Source organism: Xenopus laevis, chromosome 7L (genome assembly GCF_017654675.1).
Source record: "Xenopus laevis strain J_2021 chromosome 7L, Xenopus_laevis_v10.1, whole genome shotgun sequence".
Classification (NCBI taxonomy): Eukaryota; Metazoa; Chordata; class Amphibia; order Anura; family Pipidae; genus Xenopus; species Xenopus laevis.
The window spans coordinates 47948208-47971425 of NC_054383.1; the positions used below are offsets into that span (position 1 = coordinate 47948208).

Here is a 23218-nt window from a genome sequence, read left to right on the forward strand (position 1 = left end):
AAGTGATTTTATCATAGTATTGTATTATCAAGGAGCACTGACCATCTGTGGGTCCATAAATCCAGTTAGTACATGAATCCAGTTAGTACATGAATGCAGTTAGTACATGAATGCAGTTAGTACATGAATGCAGTTAGTACATGAATGCAGTTTAGGTTGTTTGTGTGTTTGAATATACAATAACCAATGTCTTGTATATCCCATGTTAGCCCAGAAAATAGCCGCAGAGTTTGCTGGGTTTAAGGGGAAACAAATTAAAGAGCCATAATCTTCTTATAGATTTTGTATATTGCCCCTTTAAAAGACCAGTAACATAATTTAAAAAAAAAAAAAAAAATTTGTTTTAACTTTAAATTCGCAAAGTCTTCATTAAGAAATGACTTACCGATTCTCTGCTTGCATATCAGAAACGGCGACAGAGCGACAATCCATTGTGTGGCGCTCAATTTCTCCTCCCTGCCTTCTATAGGAGATAGCCAGGGAGGAGAAATCGAGCGCTGCATGATGGATCATCACCCTGTCGCCGTTTCTGAAGAGGAACGCAAGCAGAGGATTGGCAAGTAATTTCTTAATAAAGACTTTGAGAATTTAAAGTTAACATTGCCTTGGTGGGTTTTTTTTGTTTACATTTTTTTTTGTTACTGGTCCTTTAATAAGCTGCAGTAAAGGATACAATTAAGACATTGCTTTAATTACTGGGTCTTCAAATATAAGAATTGTAATATTTGTAAGCATAGATATCAAATCACAACTAAAATCACTTCTAAAATGTACAATCCTCCAAACAGTTAAGGTTTACGTCTCTGTGCAAACTGTAGTATCTCGGCCTTCTCAAGTTCTACTACAGCCTGAAGGCTACAGGTTTATCAATGGTACTAAATATCTGATTATAAAGACAGAACATTGATTACACCAGCCCTGCTGATACGTTTCATAGCTTGGCCATTGCTTAGCAAAATGCTTTATAAAACTTACTGCATGCCTTTGTTTATTATACTGTAAAAAAATCATTCTTAAGCCATTATTCCCCTTCTGTTTTATCTTGCTAAGGTAAAGCCTGCCTACAGCTAGAGTAGAGTAACTAAATAAAATAGTATCTGGTCTGTCTAAAAACAGCATATCCAGTTTAATTTAATCAAACTGTAAGAACATCAAAACAATGAAGCAAGCAATATCTGTTTTGTACTTTTTATAAACACTGCTTCGCAAATACAGTACTTTTTGAAATAGGGTATCTTTCATATTTTTAGGACTGTTAAATCTAAGCTATGTAATATGTTTTTGGATATGTGAAGTTTAATCAAACTGCAGATGTTACAAAAATATTAAAGAAAGGAAAATGTTTGGTTTCTGATTAGCAGACTTGGACGAATACTCACACAGAATAATCTTATTAATGAATGTAGAGATTTTACCTCATTTTAATGTATAGCAAATTTTTGTATGTTGTGTGCCTAATATTTGCCAAACGTATATACCATGTATCCATTGCAAGTTCTAGTAAGGCACTGCTATGTTTTAAACATTTTTCGTTTTGTTTTTAATTACATAATGTCATTTAAATGACCAACACTAAAGTTGCCAAACTGAAATCCAGAACTGGCATGTTCAGCAGTTTTTAATCAAAAACATGTTTGATTTAAATAACTAAAGTTTAAATAACAAAGGAATCAGAGAATATATGTGGAATGTGAACCAATAGTATAAGTCACAGGGCGTACCAATGACACTGCGTTAATTGACTATATTGTTAATGATTGTTTTTTAAAACGTGCAACACTATTGGGTTCTTATTAATACTCCAAAAAATTATACTCTAAATTTAGACTTAAAGGGATACTGTCATGGGAAAATGTGTTTTTTTTTTTTCAAAAAGCTTTGGTTAATAGTAATGCTCCAACAGAATTCTGCATTGAAATCCATTTTTCAAAAGAGCAGATTTTTTTTTATATATTCAGTTTTGAAATCTGACATGGGGCTATACATAATGTCAGTTTCCCAGCTGCCCCAGTCATGTGACTTGTGCTCTGATAAACTTTAGTCACTCTTTAATGTGGTACTGCAAGTTGTAGTGATATCACCCCCCTCACTTGTCCCCCGAGCTGCCTGACAAAAGAACAATGGGAAGGTAACCAGATAACCGCTCCCTAACACAAGATAACAGCTGCCTGGTAGATCTAAGAACAACACTCAATAGTAAAAGCCAAGTCCCACTGAGACTGATTCAGTTACATTAAGTAGGAGAAATAACAGCCTGCCGGAAAGTAGTTCCATCCTAAAGTGCTGGCACAAGTCACATGACTGGGGCTGCTGGGAAACTGACTATGTCTAGCCCCATGTCAGATTTCAAAATTGAATATAAAAAAATCTGTTTGCTCTTTTGAGAATTGGATTTCATTGCACTATTAACTGATGCGTTTTGGGAAAAAAAAAAAAAATGTTTTCCCATGACAGGATCCCTTTAAACAACTAGGTCTTTTTCCCAGTATTCTATGTGGTGTGTATCAAGCTGCATACAATTAAGAGTATGAATTAGCCACCTTAGACCAGTAAGTCATTTTATGTCTATGCAATGCTTTATATTCAAGGTGACTCAATGTGAAATGCCTTAGTTGTCCTTTATACAAATTTTTTTTTTTGTTTTGTTTTGGCTGAATATTTCAATGTGGTTAAAGTAATCTTCACGAAAAGCCAACATTTGCTGCTGTGCCAGAAAAAATTATAGCTAGAAACAAACAGTTTATTTTGAAATAAAATGGTCTCCCTTCACTTTTCAAAAGGGCCAGTGGCAACAAAAATGTGTGAATTTGAAGTTAATATGATATGTTGTCTGCTTGCTTCAGAAGCTATAAAGCAAATGTTACATGTAGCCAGTGTTGTTATGCTGCAACCGAATTTAATGGAAATTGCCTGTCCCTTCACGCATCAGTAAACATTTTGAACCAAAATGTTATATTTGTAGGTTTTGGGGCCAAAATCTGCCACAGGCGGTTGCCATTAAATTCAGCTACAGCTTTCATGGGGAGTGTCAGGCAGTATTTTCCCACTAGTTTATGAAAACGTTGGTGGATATTAAAAACTATGCATGACATTAGCCTACTATAGTTTCTACAAGGAAGCTAGTACTGGGGTCTATTTATCATGTTGTATAAAAAGCGGAGTGAACCATTAATGGTGATGTTGCTCATAGCAACCAATCAGATTTTTGCTTTCATTTTCCAACTATTGGAATCTAATTGTTGATTGTTTGTTCTGGGCAACATCACCAGAAATGCATCACTCCACTTTTTACACATCATGATAAATAGGGGTCCAGTTTGTTGCCCCAGGGAAGTTCCAATTGAGTGGATAAGAGCCACATTCACGTAACAGTTAAGCAAATTGTATAATAGACGTGTGGAGATAATCAAGGGTCAAATGTCATTCATGGAGTTTTAACCACTAATAGAACAGCAGAATGAAAACCATTTACATCTAAAATATCTAAATTGCTATAAGGAAATATGTCATTTACATCAGCCTTTAATGCATACAAACTCTTCTTTAAAGGGCAAGTCAACCCCAAAATAAAAATTTGCATAATTAAAGAAAACAGAATTCTAAGCAACTTTGCAATATACTTTCATTACAAATTGTCTATGTTAAGTTATATGTATATGTATTGCTATTGAAAGTAGCATTCTGTCCCTTTCTATTCTCTGCCCTGATGGCTAAGACGGTTGATACAATGTAAGACAAGGCAGCTGATTAACAGACCTGTCTTTGCTGAGGAACCAAGTCTGTTGCAACATTGTTTAAAAAGTAACAACTGGGAGTTAAGCCAATGCTGCTTTCAATATCAATTGTTTTTACAAAAAACTTTAAAAGCACTGAAAACTTTTAATGAATGTAGATTGGAAAGTTGCTTAGAATTATGTATTCGAGTTGGAAGACATAGAAAATGATTTAGGGTAAGGTTGCTGTAGGCTTTTTATTGTATGATTACTTATATGAATTGTTTTTCCCAAGAAAATATACCTTTTCTGAACAGAGAAAAAATTGCAGAAGACCAACAGTCTCCATTGTTTACAGACCCATAAGGCAGAATCATTAGATGCTTGCATAGCCTTCCACTGCAGGACAAATACATATATGCACTTTTTGTTCATGTTAAAGGGGTAGTTCACCTTTAAATTAACTTTTAGTATGGCCACTTCTAAGCAACTTTTCCATTGGTCTTCATTAATTGTTTTATATATTTTTTTTAATTTATTTGCCCTTTTCTTCTCTTTCAAATTTCAAATGAGGGTCACTGACGCCATCTAAAAAATGCATTGTTATTTTTACTTTTTATTACTCATCTTTCTATGCAGGTCGTCTCCTATTCAGATCAGTATATGGTTGCTGGGCAAATTTGTATCCTAGCAAATAACCAAATAACTGAAATTGCAAACTGGAGAACTGCTGAATAAAAAGCTAAATAATTCAAATACCACAAATAATAAAAAACGAAAACCAATTCCAAAGTGTCTCAGAATATCACTAAAAGTTAAAGGTGAACAACCCCTTTAAACTATGTTAGTGGTGCACAAATCTCTCATGATATGAGTGAACTTGTGTTTTGTGTTTAAGCATAAAATGTGGATTCATTTGTTTTTGGAAAGCCTAGTACCTAGTGTTAAAGGATCATTGAATAATGCAGGTGATACGTTTTTTTTGTCAAAATGGTATTTTTTTTTTATTATTACTCAAGACCATTGGTTACCTATATCAAAAGGGCTTATAGCCACCAGTGATACTTAATATACCAACTGTGCCATGCATTACATACTAGTTCATTCATTGCTGCAGGTCTGTACCCAGGAAAGAATGAGACCAATCAACATGTAGAATGCACCAGCCACTAAACAGAGTGGTCTAATCACACTAATACTAACTTTAATAAAAAAAAAAAAAATCAACTGAACAGTAATTCTTTGTCCTGCATTTATATCAGATCCAACTATGATAGTGGTAGTTAGGCATGCAGCATCATTGCTTTGTATTTCCTGATCTCTATGGAGTCATATCAGAACTGTGCATGGAAATTAAAGGTACAACTGTAATGCAATATACATTGCCATTTTTAAAATAATATTTTAAAATAATTTACAGCGTAGCTATGACTTGCTTTAGCTTCACAGGTTGTTACGGTAAAGCCTTTATTGTGAGGCAATTAATACAAGTAATACATTTTTCCTCCTGTGTTCTCAATTGTTTTTCAGCATCGAAGGGGATTAACCTTTTACACACCACAGTTTGTAAAACATACAGCACTGGCAAGCAAGTTACCAAGTACCAGTGTCTATATTTTATGTTTATGAGTTGCATTTTGATTGATGCAGGGTTGCAACTTGCCTGGTACCTTGTGATCCCATATATATATATATATATAGATATAGATATATAGATATATATAGATATAGATATATATATATATATATATATATATATATATATATATATATATATATATATATATATATATATATATATATATATATATATATATATATATAATTTTTTTTTTTTTTTTTTTTTACAAAAAACACGTCCGGCATGCAGAGTGTTAAAGGGAACATTTTCTTACATGTGACATTACCGTTCTAATGTTCAATCTATACCATGTAGTATAATGTATACAATAAGTAGTTAAATTCGTGTACTTGTATATAAGGTTAAAATAAGCTGTATGGTTATACTATTGTGATATATGAAAAAAATGTAGAATAACAATTTAAAATGTAACACTAAATGTATTTTGTACAGCATCTGGTTTCAGAGGTGCCTTATATTAAGTTTACCATAAATTGCTTTGTTCTGTACACCGATTATGTTCAATGTATCATTTCTAAGTAAATAAGCTTATTTTAGTAAATTATTGTTGCGTGTATATGTCTGGTAATTGTTTGTTGACTCACATTAAGGTGATATATACAATTAGGAGCAGCAAAACATTACATAGTAGTAATAACACAGTAGTTATTACATCATGATAAAAAATAAAGGATGCAGGAGTGGATCTATGTATGCTTAATTGTTATGTTAAATCCCCCTCGAATGAACAGCATTAAAGGGGTGGTTCACCCTTAAGTGAACTTTTAGTATGTTCTAAAATGGCAAATTCGAAGCAACTTTTCAATTGGTCTTCATTGTTTTTTTGGGTTTTTTTTGTTTTTTTGCCTTCTCCATCTGTCTCTTTCCAGCTTTCACATGGGAATCATTGGACACCATCTACAAACAAATGTTCTGCAAATGCATTGTTATTGCTACTTTTTATTAGGGATGCACCAAATCCAGGATTCAGTACGTGATTCGGCCTTTTCCAGCAGGATTCGGACAAATCCTTCTGCCTGGCCGAACCGAATCTGAACCCTAATTTGCATATGCAGATTTGCATATGCAAATTAGGGACGGGAGAGAAATTTTTGCGACTTTGTCACAAAACAAGGAAGTAAAATAGTTTCCCCCTTCCCACCCCTAATTTGCATATGCAAATTAGGATTTGGTTCTGTATTCAGCCGAAACTTTTGCAAAGGATTCGGGGGTTCGGCCGAATCCTAAATAGTGGATTCGGTGCATCCCTACTTTTTATAATCCATCTTTCTATCCAGGCCTCCCCTATACATATTCCAGTCTCTTATTCAAATCAATCCATGGTTGCTTTGTTAATTTGCACACTAGCCAACCAGATTTCTGACATTGCAAATTTGAGAGCTGCTGAATAAAAAGCTACATAAAACAAGAATACTACACACAAATGATTAAAAAAATGAAAACCAAGTGCAAATTGTCTCACAATATCACTCTCTACATCATACTAAAAGTTAATTTAAAGGTAAACAACCCTTTTAAAATACATAGAGCTAAAAAGAAAACAATTAAAGGAGTTGTTCACCTTCCAACACTTTTTTCAGTTCAGTTGTTTTCAGCTTGTTCACCAGACTTTTTCCAATTACTTTCTATGAGTGACCGTTCTAATATTGAAGTGTAAACTTTTCACCTTCTAAGGACAGAGACACACTGGCAGATGCGGGGAGATTAGTCGCCCGACGACAAATCTCTTCTTCTTCAAATCTCCCTGAACTGCCTCCCTTGGGCAACTTCGGAGAACAAATCGATCAGAGTGCCACCCGGCACAGGGGAATTAATCTTTAAATTTAGATTTTGGAAAAATGTTGAAAAAAAATTGGAAAGTCATTGAAAAAAGTATATGTTTATGTGAACAATCAGAAACCAATTGCACTGAAAAAAAGTGTGGAAGGTGAACAATTCCTTTAAATAAAGCTTCATAAAAATAAAAGAATTACAAATATTGTCATTTCATCTAATTCATGAGAAAATTTCATTCAAAATTTTTCTTGACACAAAAGACAAAAAACGTTTGTCTTGATCTCTGCCGTTATTACATGGTGGGTATCAGTATATACAGAAGATCTGGTGTAAAGGAGCAGTTAGATGTAACAGACATAGACCAGATATGAATATCAATACACAAAATAAAAAATAATCCATAGGTAATAGTCCCACTGTCACGCCTGAACATAGTTACCTGACCAGGTTATTAAATATACCATACATCATGGCCATTGCGATGTGAAAAAACAAGCTGTGTATTTATAGTATAACATTTAAATGTAAAATCCAGCAGCCACTTGAAAATGCTGCGGAAAAAAACGTATCTTTGCTCTTGGAATTTGCTTGCCGTCTACATTTTTTTTTCCTCATTGACTTGAATGGGTTTCTTGTCACGTTCAGGCAACATATCTACTTTCCTTTATATATTTGCAATTTATTTTAGACCATGTGATAAATAGCCCTCAGTGTGTTAACAGCCATATACCTGAATTGCATCTGAATGAGAGAGTACTCATACCAAAAATCATGCACATTGTTAATTTGGTATCTTACCCAGTTATGCAGAATACGGAGAATGAGTGTTGGGCTGGGTGTTCAGGACCTACTTCAGATATTTACTTCAGATATTCTATAGTTTTTATAAACAATCTGCTGTGTAGTCATGGGGGCAGCCGTTAATAGCTGAAAAAGGAGAAAAGGCACAGGATACACAGCTGATAACAGATAAACTCGTTTGTATACAATGGGATTCTTCAGAATATCTGTTTATTATGTGCTTGAATGGCTACACCCATGACTGCACAGCAGTTTGTTTATATAAATGATGGTAGTCTTTCTGAAGCAAAAACGCAGTTTTAACAGGGCAGGGCAATACTACATTATATTTTCATTCCAATATAATAGAATTCAGCCAGAAGTGGGGGATTGCAGACCCCAGACCCAGACAGCGATTCTGGGTTGCAAATTCCTGCTTCACTGCTACTGCCTCTTTCCTCTTGGACCTGCAGATCTCAGCCAGCAGAAGGGTTGGCCCACAGATCTTAGCCAGTAGGGAGGGCAGAAAGGCCTCCTGGGTCGAGGGAGCCCTCGAGGGTCCACAGTTTTATCCACATGCCTCACTGGCCCAGTCTGACCTTGCTAAGATATATTTCAGTGCAGGTCAATGTATTCGCTTGCTCTGTGCCCTACACACATTTAAAGGGGAACTATTGTGAAAATGAAAACTTTAGATAAGCTTCCTCATATTGAAGTAGGAAACTTTCTAAATACAATCAATTAAAATTCTGCAATGTTTTTGAAATAATCAAGTTTATATTCACGCTTATTGAACATCTGTTTCTCTTCATTCTGTCTTCTTGCAGCAGTTGGGTGTCAGATGAATGATCCAATATTTCTCCCTTTCCTAGCAGATTTATTAGAGCTCACTCAAATAACTGATTCCAGTACAAACAGAATCTATCAAAATGCCTTTTGCACAAATTCTGCATGTAGAGAGACAGGATTTCTGGTGATTTTAATAGATTGAGCTCTAATACATCTTCTAGGCAAAGGGAGCCCCCCTATAAGATATATTGAATCATTCATCTGACACCCAATTCTTGAATAAAGACAGAATGAAGAGATACAGATGCTGAGAGAGGAATCGTGAATATAAACTTCATTATTTCAGAAACGGTACAGAATTTTTAATTGATTATATTTAGAATGTTTATTTCAGTATTCTGAAACTGATATTAAATTTTCATTTTCGCTACAGTTCCCTTTTAATAACAGTTGCTGTCACGTCTTACCACAGTTTAAGCAGATACTTGAAAAGTGTGGTTTAAAGGAACAGTTCAGTCTGAAAATAAAAACTGGGTAAATAGATCATGTGCAAAATAAAAAAAAATGTTTCTAATATAGTTAATGTAATCTATAAAGGCTGGAGTGACTGGATGTCTAATATAACTGAACATAACCTAACTTTCTGCTTTTCAGCTCTCTAACTCTTCGTTGGTCAACTAAGGAGGGCCACATGGGACACAACTGTTCAGTGAGTTTGCAATTTTAGCACACAGGTCAGATTCAAAAGCAAAACGTTATGACGCATATGCCCCCCCCCCCTTCAAGTCAGTGGAAACCAAGAGAACTACAAAACAGGAAGTAGTGTTATTGCTATTATACATTATTGCTGTTAGACATCCAGTCTCTCCAGCTTTTATTTATTACATTTTTGGATAACTATATAGAAAACATTATATACACGCTCAAATTGGGACTCAACCCCCATACCACCTGCCCAAGAAATACTGTAATATAAATAATCACATATAAACGTAAAAAGGCAATATTTATTCACCACCATGCCATAATGCTCAAGTTAAAATTAACTTAAAAACAAGCAGCGCTGCATGTGGGACGAGGGATCCCTCTAATTATAGATACTTGACCCAATGCACCGATTCTGTGAATCAGGTGTGAGGAAAATGCATGCAAAATAAATGGAATGTTGGTCTATCTACCTGTAGGGGACAGAATAGTAAGTCGGCCTACACAATATAATGTATAATGTAGACACAAGAATAATGCGATAAAGGTAGGCTGTCTATATGGAAATAAATGAATCCTTCGTCGTCATATAAGGAATGAATCCCAAAGTTTCACAGAGGGCCAAAAAATTGTCCAAGATGAATGTTACCACACTTCCAGCATTAGGGGTTAGTGCAAGGGTGCCCAAACTTTTTGCAACGAGGGCCAGATTTGGTGAGGTTGATGGTACTTTTAGTAGTACCATTTTGACCTCGTGTAAGACAAAACTCAGTAAAGGAAAACCTTTAGTAATAGTCAGGCAATTTATTCATACAACATAACAGTTTTGTCTGGGTAAGCTGTTGGAGTAACACAGAATGTCAGCCAAGGGCTTACCAAAGACACACCTCTTGGTCCAGGCGTTCTATAGCTTTCAGAAGGCATTTACAGTAATAGTGACAAAAGGGTTCACGGAAATACCATACATAGTCTGACTCCTCCTTGTACAATTAATGTCTAAATGATTTACTTAGTCTTACATGTTATCAAAGGAATGTTGTAACATACTGTGCCTAGCTCCAACGGTCCACAACCTCGCAATCAGCTATTGGCTAACCAAGGCCATTGTGGTATTTCCAGTAATTTGAGCAGCACTTCAGCTAAAAGGGGCCCCATCAGACAGGCTGGCGTTATGCTGACACTCTGGAATTTAAGTAACAGAGTGATGATCTTTTGTTTGTATGGCCTAGTATAAGCTATATGAGTGACCATTGTCCACAGTAGACCATTAGCCCTTATAGTCCATCCTGCCTTGGGCCCTATAGCGTTATGGCGTCATAGAGGGCGGGGGTGACAAATATCAACCCTCTGACACTAGCCATTCGTCCGTCTTAGGATTTAGACCGTTCCAGATATATATTATATAAACAAGGTGAAAATGTGTGGGGGCCGATCATTTAGCCCGACATTCTTTGAACCATTAGCACAGTTTAACTCATTTAAATAAGGAATCGCGTAGCCATAGCGGTAATATTTGGCACATTAGTGAAATGATCTGCCAAGTATGCGAGAGCGGCGCATCACTGCGTGCCAGTACATGTCTATTGCTAACACCTTTAGCACACAGTTAGCACATAGTTAAATAGTTACATAGTTAAATCGGGTTGAAAAAAGACAAAGTCCATCCAGTCCAACCCCTCCAAATGAAAACCCAGCATCCATACATACACCCCTCCCTACTTTTATACAAATTCTATATACCATACCTATATTAACTATAGAGTTTAGTATCACAATAGCCTTTGATATTGTCTGTCCAAAAAATCATCCAAGCCATTCTTAAAGGCATTAACTGAATCAGCCATCACAACATCAACCCGCAGTGCATTCCACAACCTCACTGTCCTGACTGTGAAGAACCCCCTACGTTGCTTCAAATGAAAGTTCTTTTCTTCTAGTCTAAAGGGGTGGCCTCTGGTACGGTGATCCACTTTATGGGTAAAAAGGTCCCCTGCTATTTGTCTATAATGTCCTCTAATGTACTTGTAAAGTGTAATCATGTCCCCTCGCAAGCGCCTTTTTTCCAGAGAAAACAACCCCAACCTTGACAGTCTCCCCTCATAATTTAAGTCTTCCATCCCTCTAACCAATTTAGTTGCACGTCTCTGCACTCTCTCCAGCTCATTTATATCCCTCTTAAGGACTGGAGTCCAAAACTGCACTGCGTACTCCAGATGAGGCCTTACCAGGGACCTATAAAGAGGCATAATTATGTTTTCATCCCTTGAGTTAATGCCCTTTTTTATGCAAGACAGAACTTTATTTGCTTTAGTAGCCACAGAATGACACTGCCCAGAATTAGACAACGTGTTATCTACAAAGATCCCCAGATCCTTCTCATTTAAGGAAACTCCCAACACACTGCCATTTAGTGTATAACTTGCATTTATATTATTTTTGCCAATGTGCATAACCTTGCATTTATCAACATTGAACCTCATTTTCCAGTTTGCTGCCCAGTTTTCCAATTGAGACAAATCACTCTGCAAAGTGGCAGCATCCTGCATGGAACCTATAGTTCTGCTCAATATAGTATCATCTGCAAAAATAGAAACAGTACTTTCAATGCCCACCTCCAGGTCATTAATAAACAAGTTGAAAAGCAAGGGACCTAGTATAGAGCCCTGTGGTACTCCACTAACAACACTGGTCCAATTAGAAAATTTTCCATTTACCACCACTCTTTGTAGTCTATTTTTTAGCCAGTTCTCTATCCAGGTACAAATACTATGTTCCAGGCCAACATTCCTTCATTTAACCAGTAACCTTTTGTGTGGCACTGTATCAAATGCTTTAGCAAAGTCTAAGTAAATCACATCCACTGCCATCCCAGAATCGAGGTCTCTACTTACCTTCTCATAAAAAGAAATTAAGTTAGTCTGGCAAGATCTATTACGCATAAAACCATGCTGGCACAAACTCATAGTATTATGATTTGCTATGAAGTCCAGTATCTTATCCTTTATTAACCCTTCAAAAAGCTTTCCTACCACTGACGTCAGACTAAGTGGCCTATAGTTTTGAGGCTGAGAACGGGATCCTTTTTTGAATAAAGGCACCACATTAGCAATTTGCCAGTCTCTCGGCACTATGCCAGATCTCAATGAATCCTGAAAAATTAAGTAAAGAGGTTTACGTGATTTTTGATTGAACTATGCTGGTGGGCAGCATTATTATTAATTTCATGATGGAGGCTGAGGACCAGTGTAAATTTGATAAAGGGCCACAATTGGGCCGCGGGCCACACTTTGGACATGTCTGGGTTAGTGAGTACTCTTAGTGGCGGAGTCTGTATGTTTGCAGAAAAGCTCTCAATGGAGCCGTAGGCACACAGGTCAATAATTAGATCCAGGATTAGAGATATAGCAATCACAATGTTAGGAGGCAACAGTTCACTAGCTTGTAAATTATGTCAAGATGCCCCCAGGCCTGGCAATATCCAGCTTGTACGATATATAGAAAGTTTAATACCGACCATGTGTTCAATATGATAACCATCAAGACTTCACCTCACTTTCCGGTCAACCATATATCCATATTCTCTGTGTGGCACATCACAAAACATCTGTAGGGGATCCCCAGGTGCACCTCACCTAGACAGCCGTTTCGCCACAAACGTGGCTTTGTCAAGAGGCCGTAAATCCGAAAGTGCTGTGGTATTTAAAAGAAGCGTCATGTGACCATGATGCTCCGCGTCGCAGTGATATATATTACAATCATAAATAACGCCTGTAAATGCCCGATTGCAATTGCGCGCGGGTTGTTTTTCCCAACAGGGGTGTTCAAGAATTAGATATCAGCTCCACAAAAGATGGAGTTTCAAAATAGAAAACAGTGTCCAAAACTCTGGGCGCGTATCCTGAAGTACATTCCAACAAAAACCCATTCCTGTGGAGAAGAACATGAACCATGTGTATAAGCACAAAATATAGTGTCTCTGCGACTCGAGCATATCATGACATGGTGATAACATGAAAATTCTGTAATTGTAATTAATGTCATACTCAATAGTAAGATTAGATTAATTGCGCTAAGCAAAAATGAAGAAAAAATTTGGTAAAAAATGTTACCAGTATGTCTAATACATAGACAAGAATGCACTAAAAAAATGAAAAGAAAAGGAAAATTATAAAGATGATAAAATAAAGAAAGAAAAGGAAAAAACCTAAGCAAATATGAGCAATTGAATCAAATAGGGATGCAATTATAGTACAAATGAAATGTACACGCCATTTGGTCCAATTATATCTATCTATTGACAAAGGCTTGTCCATTTAATCCCAATTCAGATTTATAGGTGTTAAATCTGAAAATCCAAGTAGTCTCCAACTGTTTATTTGTGATCCAGGTTACCACCCCTTATGTCCCCATGGAGATGGTCTATGCCTTGAAAATTGGAACCTGTGTACTGACCATTATGTAGGCAAAAAATATGTTTAGCAATGCTCGACATGAGATTACACTTTATAGGGGCAGATTTATCAAGGGTCGAATTTCGAAGTGTAAAATACTTCGAAATTCAACCATCGAATTAAAATACTTTGAATATCGAAGTCGAAGTATTTTTCACCGAATTTGCCCATTGAACAATAGAAGTAAAATCGTTCGATCAAACGATTTTAGCGTACGATCAAACGATTTTTCTTCGATGTGTGAAGAATTCGAAAAATGGTCTAGAAGGTCCCCATAGGCTAACATAGCACTTCGGCAGGTTTTATTTGTATTGAAATTATTGAAGTCAAAGTTTTTTTAAAGAGACAGTACATCGATTATCGAATATTCAAACTATTTTACTTCGAATCGAATTCAAAGTAAATTCTAAGTCGTAGTATCCTAATCGATGGTCAAAGTATCCAAAAAATTACTTCGAATTTCGATTTTTTTTACTTTGAAAATTCCCTTGAATTCACTTCGACCCTTGATAAATCTGCCCCTTAATGTCTCGTATATGCTCATATATCCTCCCAGGGCCGGGCCAAGGTATTTTGGTACCCTAGGCAAGGACTTCAATCAGTGCCCCCACCAGGACCTACATTACCATTTCCCCCCTTACCATTCAAATTGCACACCCATTATGTTGCCCCATGTACTTGTGCCAGCACCTATCATATTGCCCCATATGTACCTGTGCCAACGGCAGTCAATCTCTCAGATTGCTCCCAAGCCCCCAATCTGTACCTATGCCAGCATAAAACAAAACATCCATCATATTGTTACCCCCAGTCTGTAATTACGCCAGCAGCACCCAAAATAATCCAACATATTGCCCCTAATTTGTACTTGTGCCAGCTCCCAAGAGGGAGATGGGGAGTGCCAGAAGTACAAATCACAGGCAAGAGGGGGTTGGAATAGGTGGTTTATAAAATTTAAAAACTATTAAAGGCCAAGCATACCAGCGTTTTTAAAAAAAGAAAAGAAAACAAGAGCCCCTTAAATGTGCGCCCCCCATCATGATTGCGCCCTAGGTAGGCGCCTACTCTGCCTACCCCTAGTTCCGGCCCTGTATCCTCCTTTTGAAAGGCCTTTTCGCTTTGCCCACGTACATGCTGCCATCTTGTCCAAAGGCGTTAGAGATTTGTATAAACTGACATTGTCACAGGCACCACATCTCAAAGTTCCTGATGTTTTACAACAAGCCCTCCCAGAGTGTGGCTTTGGGTCAGTATATTGAAAACATTTTTTTATTTTCCACGGCCTATTAACCCAGTTTTTAATCGAATAGAAAACTTTTAAGTAATTTTAAAATGTCTATTTCTTGTAACCTATCTGAACTGAAAAAGTGTTGGAAGGTTAACAACCCCTTTAACAAACTTTGTAATACATACCAGAATTAAAATCAGACCTGGAAATGCTGCATAGATTGTATTTACCACATGATGGCAGCATTGTGCCATTTAAAGCACTGAAGGCAAATCCGTTCAGATGTTAATTAGAACTTCTAGCAGCCTAGTCAAATGCAGGTTGTGAGGTGAGTAATGCTTTGCACTTGTGAGGATGCGTGCCTGTAAAGGGGAGAACTCGGCGCAAAACACAGGCGTCACCTCGGAAATAAGGTAAGAAATGGAAAGGTTGGATGGTGTCGCAGCAGTGATCCGACACGACTCTCAGATGCAAAAGCAGCATGCAGCGTCTGCATCCGACAGTCATGTCGCATCGGATCAACGCTGCAACACCATCCAACAATGCTATTATTTACTTTATTTCGCATCCGACTTGATGCCTGCGTTTTTGCGTCAGATCGTGCCGAAATCGCCCATGGAGTTCCTTCCCTAAGTGTATTTAGATAACTATACACATCATGGTGGTTAAATTGTCACTGCGAATTTCAGGTGCTTGTAACTTTCAGACTAAGATAAATGGACCGTCTTCTGCAGTTAACATTTTTGTTATACATTCAGTATGCATTCAGTCAATAGCAGGGTGTGTATTCGGAATTAAACATAAAGTCACAAATAGAATATAAAATATTAACAATAAATACAGATGTGTAGTAAGAACATGTATAGTAAGGCCTGTAAGCCACTGCCACCTGACGTCAGTTTCTAAACTGCTCTGTAAGGCTACACATTAATTGTTATTGCTACTTTTTCTTACTTACTTTTCTATTCAGGTCTCTCTTACTTATATTCTAGTCTCTTATTCCAATCAAGTCATGATTGCTATGGCAATTTGAACCCTAGCAACCAGATAAAAAATAAAGCTAAATAACTAAAAATAAAAACCAACTGCAATTTGTCTATCACTTGCAAATCTCAGCTGTCAATCATATATTGTCTGTCCTGCTTCTCTGACTATATCACATCATATATGACTTAATACTAATGCAATATCTGAATTTTTGTTAAAAATTTAAAAAAAAATGGACTTTAAAAGCATAACCCAAACAAAAAGGCAGTATTGTGCTCTGTGTGATAATGTTTACTAATGTGTGCAATCAATACCCCTGCTTGATGATTCCTTGTGGTGGCTCTAAGCTCCACTCATTAGAAACAACCAACAGTTCAATTGTAATGACACCTTTCCAGGAACACTGCTGTATCAGTAGTAAGCAATGGTACTAGGAGGGTTCTGTAAGTTTTGCAGATGGGAATTTAGATAGGGTTAGATTTTTAATAGGGATATTCAGAACAAAATAGAAGGGCAAAGTGAGGTCCAGTATGACTGGACCTACAAAGAAAAATAGTACGGCAAATCATCTCAAATCTTGCATTGCTATTGGAAAGAAACTTTGTATATAGGTCTGTAAATTTGCACTTCGGCAGGTTTAATTTGGCGAAGTATTGAAATCGAAGTTTTCGACTTTTTACTGCGAATCGTTCGAATCGTTCGAATCGAAGTCGGATATGGCCTATTCGATGGCCGAAGTACACAAAAAATTACTTCAAAATTCGAACTTTTTTAACTTCGAAAATTCACTCGAACTTTAGTAAATCTGCCCCTAAAAGTTATGAATAAAAAAAAACACAAAGGGAAAATAACGCTGAACGATCAGAAAAAAATACGAATACCTCTAACCTCTAAAGATGTTGGTTTTTCAATTCCTAGTGGAAAAAAATCAGAAAACCTTTATGGCCTATTCGATGGCCGAAGTACACAAAAAATTACTTCAAAATTCGAACTTTTTTAACTTCGAAAATTCACTCGAACTTTAGTAAATCTGCCCCTAAAAGTTATGAATAAAAAAAAACACAAAGGGAAAATAACGCTGAACGATCAGAAAAAAATACGAATACCTCTAACCTCTAAAGATGTTGGTTTTTCAATTCCTAGTGGAAAAAAATCAGAAAACCTTTAAGTCCAAATTGGGGTTGTTTTCTCTGGAAAAAAGGTGCTTGCAAGGGGATATGATTACCATTAGAGGACATTATAGACAAATAGCAGGAGACCTTTTTACCCATAAAGTGGATCACCATACCAGAGACCACCCCTTTAGACTAAAAGAATAGAACTTTCATTTGAAGCAACGTAGGGGGTTCTTCACAGTCAGGACAGTGAGGTTGTGGAATGCACTGTCGGGTGATGTTGTGATGGCTGATTCAGTTAATGCCTTTAAGAATGGCTTGGATGATTTGGACAGACATAATATCAAAGGCTATTGTGATACTAAAGTCTATAGTTAGTATAGATATGGGTATATATAATTTATGTGAAAGTAGGGAGGGGTGTGTGTATGGATGCTGGGTTTTCATTTGGAGGGGTTGGACTTGATGGATTTTGTCTTTTTTTAACCCAATTTAATTATGTAACTATTTAAATATGAATTGATTTATAAACAGCCCAACAGGATCAGCGCAGCTCCCATTGACTTCGACAGTACCTTGACAACTTTTACCTGGCAAAATTTTACATTACAGGGTTTTTGTGTTTTTTACACTTAGGGGCATATTTATCAAGGGTCGAATTTCAAATTGAAAAAAACTTCGTAATTCTAATTCAAAAAGACCAACCGAAATTAAGTCAAAGTTTTTTTTTTGGTCGAAAAGGTCTGTTTTTGATCGAATAGGGCCGTATTCAGCCAAATTCGAATCGTACTTTGATTCAAAGTTTTTCCCAAAAAAACTTAGATTTTTCAAAGTCCACCAATTGACTCCAAATAGGTTTTAGGAGGTCCCCCATAGGCTAAAATAGCAACTCGGCAGGTTTTAGATGGCAAATGGTCGAAGTCGAGACAGTACATGATAAATTGCGATATTTTTTTTTTTTCAAATTCGAATTGAATTTGGACTATTCCCTAGTCGAAGTACACAAATAATATCTCGGAATTAGATTTTTTTCATTTGAAAATAGGAATAGGAAAATTCATGGAAAAAAACAAAATTCAATTGTTAGTAAATGGGCCCCTTGTGTGATGTTTTGCATGAGATTGTCCATATGCTATTTTAACCATGTTCTGCAGATGAGCCATTTCTGCCCAAGCATACTCATTGCTTGAACAGACCTATTCGACCAAAAAAAACAGGCAGATTCCTGTGCATCTTGAGAGTGTGAAAGCATTTATATGCTCCATTTCAAGCATGGAAGTTTGCTAGTATATTAGGGAACAGCAGAGGGAACTCTCTGCAAACATCATTCTTTTCTCAACCAGTAAAAGTGACACAGGTGTGAGTGTTCTCAATGACATTTGAGTGATGCTTGATAAGGCTCTGTTTCACATCATCTTCCGGACAACTGTATATTTAAATTTTCAGGTCATTGAGTTTGTTGAAAATACACGCAGGACATATCATATTTAATCGTATTTATTCAATGCTGCCAGAGCACAATTTACAAATATATGTATCCACAAATATATGTTTTTACAAAAATAACAAAAGTGAATATAGTAAAGAAAAGAAGCAGTACAGGGCAGACAGGAACATTTGTAAGAAAACTACTGTTGGTGAACAACAATAAAATAAATAGTGTAGTATCAAAAATATTTGGGCCTTTTATATATTTTGTGTGTATATATACCTTTGTAACCATCACCACCTGATCAGCAGGCATCCCAGTGAAAGAAAAACTGTGTAATTATTAAGCGCTATGTTCATTTTCAGTGGTAAAATTCCAGCGATCCTCCAGCAATGCTTTTTTAAAACTTTTTTTATACTACCAGAATTTACTTGCTGCCTGGATTTTTCTCTGAATGGGTTGCTCCATATAAAAATAATATCACAAAATAGCAGTGTTAAAGGGGTGGTTCACTTTTAAATTAACTTTAATATGAGATTGATACTCTGAGAAAATTTGCATTTGGTCTTCATTTTTTATTTTCCAGTTAAGCATTTTGTTTGGTAGCTCTCCAGATTGAAATTTCAGCAGGTATCTGGTTGCTAGGGTCCAATTACTCTAGCAACCAGGTTGAAGAGCAGAGGGGCCAGATAGAATGATACGCAATAAAGTAGCAATAACAATAAAATTGTAACCTCATAGAGCAATAGTTTTTTTGTTTGCTGGGGTCAGTGACTAACATCTGAAAGCTGGAAAGAGGCAGAAAAGGAAGGCAAATAAAAAAAACTATAAAAAATACACAAAGAGACCAACTGCAAAGTCTCTAGGTATAGAACATTCTATAACAGACTAAGGCAAACAACCCCTTTTAAATAAAGTAGTTGGGTGGTATAAAAGAAAATACACACGTTTAGAAATTTCGCTAGTTAATCATGTTCAGTGTCGGACTGGCCCACCCTGAGATACCAGGAAAAATCCCGGTGGGCCCAGGTGTGAGTGGGCCTCTTGCTTCTAAACATTTGGCATAGTTCATGGTCATTCCCTATTTCTTCATGGGAATAAAGGGGCTGAATAATGGAAGTATAGAGTATAGTATGTAGAGAAAAGAGACTAGGAGAATAAAGAGGTTGAGTGAGGAGAGGAGGTATAATAGTTTAGAAAGTGGGCCCTCGGCCTAAGGTTTTCTGGTGGGCCCCTGGCATCCCAATCCGACACTGATCATGTTACTCTGCATGTTAATAGGCCCCTTAGTGTTCTGAATATATACAGAGCATTGCATGTTGATCTATAACTAAACAGGATGTGCAATATAAAAAGTAATTGCATTGCAAGAAAACACCAAAAAATTAGGAAATTAAACCAAGTGCAATTGTGGGCAACAGAGATGTAGATAAAAAAAATAACATAACACTGGTAAACCGGTAGATAGATGCAGTCACTCTATTTATCCTTTCAGTAAACTGACATAGCAAAATTCAGCTATAAATTAATAGCTTTAGATTTTTAGCTTGCAGAAAGCTGTCTCATCAGCGCAAGATTTGAAATACACAAGAGTAAAAGCAACTGATTCACTTTAGGCAATCTGGATGTCCAGAAAGGTTTCAAGCTCTATTCTATTTAATTGTGCCTTCTCCAACTATGGTCCTGCTGGATAGCCAAAACTGATGGATTACAGACAGAATTGCATAAATAAGTGTTATATCCTAATACTCTCCTACCATAATTTGCATGTCAGATTTATTATACATTTGAAAACAACCATTACTATTTTCATTAAAGATGGCTGAATTTTGTACAGGTATGGGACCTGTTATCCAGAATGCTCAGGACCGGGGTTTTTTCAGATAACAGATCTTTCTGTAATTTGGATCTTCATACCTTAGATTTACTAGAAAATCATTTAAACACTAAATAAACCAAATAGGCTGTGTTTTATTATTAAATCTTAGTTTGGATTAAGTACAAGATACTGTTTTATTATTACAGAGAAAAAGGAAATCATATTTAAAAATGATTTGAATAAAATGGAGTCTATGATAGATGGCCTGGATAACGGGTTTCTGGATAATGGATCCCATACCTGTATTTTTGGTTTTGTCTAAAGATTACTTCAGGTATGGGATCCATTATCCGGGAACCAGTTTTCCAGAAAGTTACGAATTACAGAAAAGGCCGTCTCCCATTGACTCCATTATAATAATTAAATCCGAATTTTAAAAAATGAATTCCTTTTTCTCTGTAATAATAAAACAGTAGCTTATACTTGATCCCAACTAAGGTATTATTAATTCTTATTGGAAGCAAAACCAGCCTATTGGGTTTATTTAAAATTTGTTTGATTTTCTAGTAGACTTAAGGAATGAAGATCCAAACTACGGAAAGATCCATTTTCCAGAAAACCCCAGGTCCCGAGCATTCTGGATAACAGGTCCCATACATGTACTACCAAAAGAAGGTGAGGTTGTAAAAATAGCTTGCAGTGTGATCCATGAAAGCAATCACTAAGACACTACCACGCATGATATAATCTGGTAGGACAAAGAATTTTGATATATACTTTCTTAAACTGTATTGTTAATCAGCATCACTTTGAGCTATTTTTGAACATATTTGCAAAGTCTTCTAGCATATTAAGTTCACGTTTTGAAAATCAAGTAACCAGCAAGAAGGGTGCCAGAAGAATTCTTCTTAATAGAACCTTGAAGAAGTTCAAGCCATACTTTATCATCCTTCTGAAGCTCCACCACCACAAAACTGTCTTTTACGCTTTCATTTTCTTCTTTGCTGCTGTTGTAAAGAATAACTTTTTGTCGCCCTCCTAATATTAAATAACTCAGGGCATTTCCAGGACTGAAGTCCACAGTAATTGAAAAAGCATAAACTCCATTATATGGGGCATAGAAAACCCCGTCTTCTGGGGATAACACATTCCCATAGTTGAGGAAAATTTTGTTGAAGGATATGATCTTGACTCCCTCTGCTCCTTCGGTAAAACCAGCAGCAAATGCAACTGAAGAATCTGGAAAGAGCAAAATGTTAAATGTGAATTAGAGAAGCTGAAACTGTAGACATACAGTGTATGTTTAGGAAGAGTCAATAAACATTTACTCTGGTAAATAAGAAGTTAGATATTATCTAATATTATGGGATGCATCCATATGAATCATATAACATTACTGCCATCCCTATTAATTATATAGATATTAAAATGTCAGGGGGAAATAAATACTTTTCTCTGCACTGTTATTTGAATATAACCTTGATACAATAAAACTCCAGGTCACTTTATTTGACTACCTCAGTCCCAGACTATACTGTAAGTGCGCCCATCATTTACCTCTTCATTGAGAGCACCAGATAGTGATTTGCATAGAGATGGTGTCTTATTGTCCATCAGCATAATTAACTGTTAGATCCTGCAGCTCCGATTCTGGGGCTACTGCCACCTTAGACAGCAGCCAGCTGCCACCCCTCTACTACTCTGCATAACTTTTGTGTAGGTGCAATAGAGGGTAATAACTGGCTGCCCCTGGTAACTGGCCACTCACTGCTTGCCTGAGGTATGGTTCTCATCTTGCTTCATGGCATTAGCGCCACTGAGAAACTGCTTGACTCATGGATTTAAAATGCCTAGGTAAACTTTCACCCACTGTCTTAAAGAAAGGGAAGTAAGCATTACACCCATTACAAATTCAACACGAACGGACTGCCAACAAGACTCTTGTTTGCACCCTTATATTTCTTCATATTTCTTCTAGACTTCAACAAGAGCTCGACTGATCCCTTGGATGACATCATCATTATGTCATAATCTGGGCTTAAACATAAACTTTAGTGAATAACTGGCCCAAAATGTTGGACACTGCTGTTATAAACAGTAAACAGTTTAGACAGTGAGAGTCTCTGTAACACAAATAACTAAGGAGACTGCATGTATGATAATTACATTATAATTGCACTCAGGGGCACTTTTAAACCACATACATGAGTTAACCAGCCCAATGCTGCAATATATATTTACTGTATTAACCTACAGACCTTTGTATATTAGATAGTTAAACTTTTTTTTTTTTTTTTTGGATTTTTCTTAATTAAATTTGCCTTCATCATATTATCTAGAGAGTTGCTGAACTAGCTACACATACTATTACTCTGATTGAATTCAATGAATGGCCATAAATTATCAATGGGCTCACATTTATAACAGGCTTCTATGTGACTTGTAATTCATAGTTCTCTAAGACACATTCAGCATTTATGGATTTAACCCCCCCTTAGGACTCTTACTGATGAGCGGTTGAAGCTGCGCTCCCCTGCGTTCCGTTTTTCTGTGTTCAGCCGCAGGTGAGCGCAGGAATAGATGAATTAAGCTTTTTTCAATGGGGCTGTATTCACACAGGTGCGTCTAGCGCTGAATGTAGGTTGAGACGCAACATGCTGCATTTTTCCTGCATTCAGCACCTACATGCGCCTGTGTGAGTACAGCCTCATTGAAAAAAGCTAAATGCATCTATTCCTGCGCTCCCCTGCAGCTTTACGCAGAAAAACGGAACGCAGGGGAGCA

General features: G+C 36.5%; 1 protein-coding gene across 2 annotated transcripts in view; it reads right to left on the minus strand.

Moving 5' to 3' along the window:
- Nucleotides 1–21026: 21026 nt before the first annotated feature.
- Nucleotides 21027–23218, minus strand: part of mmrn2.L (multimerin 2 L homeolog) — a 30410-nt gene continuing 28218 nt past the window's right edge. For both annotated transcript variants that reach the window (XM_041568931.1, XM_018225519.2), the window contains one exon: nt 21027–21673. In XM_041568931.1, the coding sequence (XP_041424865.1) occupies nt 21291–21673 (383 nt within the window). In that variant the 3' untranslated portion in view covers nt 21027–21290. The remainder of the gene's footprint in view (nt 21674–23218) is intronic.